General features: G+C 43.9%; 1 protein-coding gene across 2 annotated transcripts in view; it reads right to left on the bottom strand.

Moving 5' to 3' along the window:
• LOC113214260 (uncharacterized) overlaps positions 1-2,021 on the bottom strand; it is a 15,443-nt gene extending 13,422 nt beyond the window's left edge. For both annotated transcript variants that reach the window (XM_052275632.1, XM_052275633.1), the window contains exons 1-2: positions 1,681-2,021; positions 1,245-1,599 (exon numbers count right to left, since the gene is read on the bottom strand). In XM_052275632.1, the coding sequence (XP_052131592.1) occupies positions 1,282-1,599; positions 1,681-1,701 (339 nt within the window). In that variant the 5' untranslated portion in view covers positions 1,702-2,021 and the 3' untranslated portion in view covers positions 1,245-1,281. The remainder of the gene's footprint in view (positions 1-1,244; positions 1,600-1,680) is intronic.
• Positions 2,022-2,310: the final 289 nt, after the last annotated feature.

Below are 2,310 nucleotides of genomic sequence, written 5' to 3'. Positions count from 1 at the left end.
AACGGCGTTTTTCTACGATTGATAGTTTGAGCCACAGGCCAAATGTGTAACGTTTTGGCCCGATGACCCATAAGAAACTAATGTTAACTTTGAACCCACTTCGGGAGGGTCAAATATTGTCCGATCTGGCTGAAATTTTTTTTGAGAGCGTTTTTTATGGATTGGCACGAGATGGGCAATGTGAACTTTAACATTTTAACAAAAAGTTTTTCTTGGTCTACTCTAAGGTGTCTTTTTCTGGCCCAGTAGTCGACACCACCATTATTTACGCCCCTGACCGCAATTTCCGAAAACTTAAAAGGGGAAAGATAATATATATCTTTGACAACAACACAAACGTCCTCCGGAACCACTCGAGTGAATGGCAGCCTCACAGAACCTATCGAGCAAACACCTTCCCACTACTCCGGAGCTAAGAAATTATGGCTCGATGTGACGCGACGAGCAGTGTTCCGTGCGAAGCGCTCCCTACCGGCTCCCGGAAGTGGCACAGAATCGGCAATAGGTTCATTGTAATCTCAATAGAGTGCGCCTAAGCCTGGCAAAACGGCCGAGACTCTCACGTTAACTACTTCGCGGGAATTCGATCGCAAAGTTGAAAGTGTCGACTACTGGTGTACTGTCGACTACTGGGCCCCTTACCCTATTAAAAGTGATTCACTTTGCACATTGCACTTGCACTTGCAATTGATGCATCAAAAGGGAATGCATTCACATTTTTGTTTGACATTTGATCTCCCCGATTTTCAGATACATTGATGTTCCTGTATTATGAATTTGTGAATATGTTTAAATCAGATATGCACAGTACCGTATTTCGGTGCCATGGGAGCTGGTGAACTTAACGGAGGATGTGTGGCGACAAAAGACAGGAAAGGAGGAAGTACCTCAAAAACTTCATAAATGTAAGTATCAATGTGAAGGACTGTGAGACAGAAGGGTTTGGGACCAATAACAAGACTGCGTGGATTTCTTCCAGATTCGATTCCCAGACTTCCGGTTTCAATGCCTGAGGAACCAGACTTTCAGCCAAGTTTTCTGCTTCGGCATGCCCATCGGCTTCTGCCGGTTGGATGATGAACCGCTGACTTCTTATCAATAGATATGGTATGTTCTAGGAATAAAATGATATCTGAGTGTACTTAAAGTATATTATAAACAAAGCTACTTAAGAAGCTGGTAATTCATTTTTATTCTGTTCTGCATCTTTAACAAATATTAATTAAAAATTAATGCTGTATCACCTCAAGCAAATTATAAAAGTTAACTTAAGAGCAGTAATCAAACACTTGTGATGATCACAAGATAAAATATGTCTTTTACACACTTATGCGTGTTTTCATCTTTACGGAATGTTGTTAACTGACGAATACATTTCACCCTGAAATTCATACCCATAGCTTTGAAGGTTATTTGATTCAGGGTAGCTGCAAAGTGCTCCCTCTGAGCTGCTGTTCCCTTGCTTCCAGAAAGGTAGTTGGGAGGTGGAATGTCATAGGACAGTGAAAATTTAGTCCTCCTTTTAGACACTGTGCGACCATACACTTGAGTGACATTGAACTTCTTGAGCTGCTTTAAAAGGGCCTTTTCTACAGCATCCTGCGTAGAAAGAATTAGTAAATAAATATTGCAGCTTTTCGTTTCCTCAAGGAGACGAAATTAAAAAAATGGGATGCTTACATCAACTGCTAACTTGTCCATTGTTTTGTTCAGATTTTCTTCAGGTCTTTGTTTTTTCAACAGGGTGGATCATCGACCTGATACTCGGCTTCAATTAGCCGTGCGTACCTCGTACACCACTCATTCGACGCGTAAGGAAATTCCTGACAACTTTTACTTCAGTGACATTACTGTCAAACTAACAGATTTTGAGAAAATCGCAAATTTCCTCCACTTTTGCGAAGAAAATTTTTCTTGAATAAACTTTAGCGGACGACAGCAGCCATACCGTTAGCCGCGTCGCTGCCGCTAATACACCATTTTAAAGCCTCGTCCTTAGCGATCCCAACGCAAAAAGAAATTCCGCTCTAGCGCAATTCTTATAGACTTTATAGGCGCTTAAAGGGCACGGTGTAGTGCGCCCGCCCCCCGGTACGTAGGCAACGCGCTCCACAGGGAGCCTGCACGGACTGCGGTCGTGGCTACAAGGCCAAATCAGCTTAGAACCATCATAGGAACATGTGTACAAAGTTTGATGCTTTTAGCCCGAAGTGCAGGGTCCATGCACTTAACGACCGGACTACCCGGCCGCCGCGCCGCCTCACCCGGACTCCGCGCTGCCCCTCCGCCGAGCGGCGTGCTGCGCACCGG

The sequence above is a fragment of the Frankliniella occidentalis genome, unplaced genomic scaffold (genome assembly GCF_000697945.3).
Source record: "Frankliniella occidentalis isolate FOCC.00 unplaced genomic scaffold, Focc_3.1 Scaffold712, whole genome shotgun sequence".
Classification (NCBI taxonomy): Eukaryota; Metazoa; Arthropoda; class Insecta; order Thysanoptera; family Thripidae; genus Frankliniella; species Frankliniella occidentalis.
Note: the sequence above shows the minus strand (reverse complement) of the source record. Positions and strands in the feature narration are given on the sequence as shown.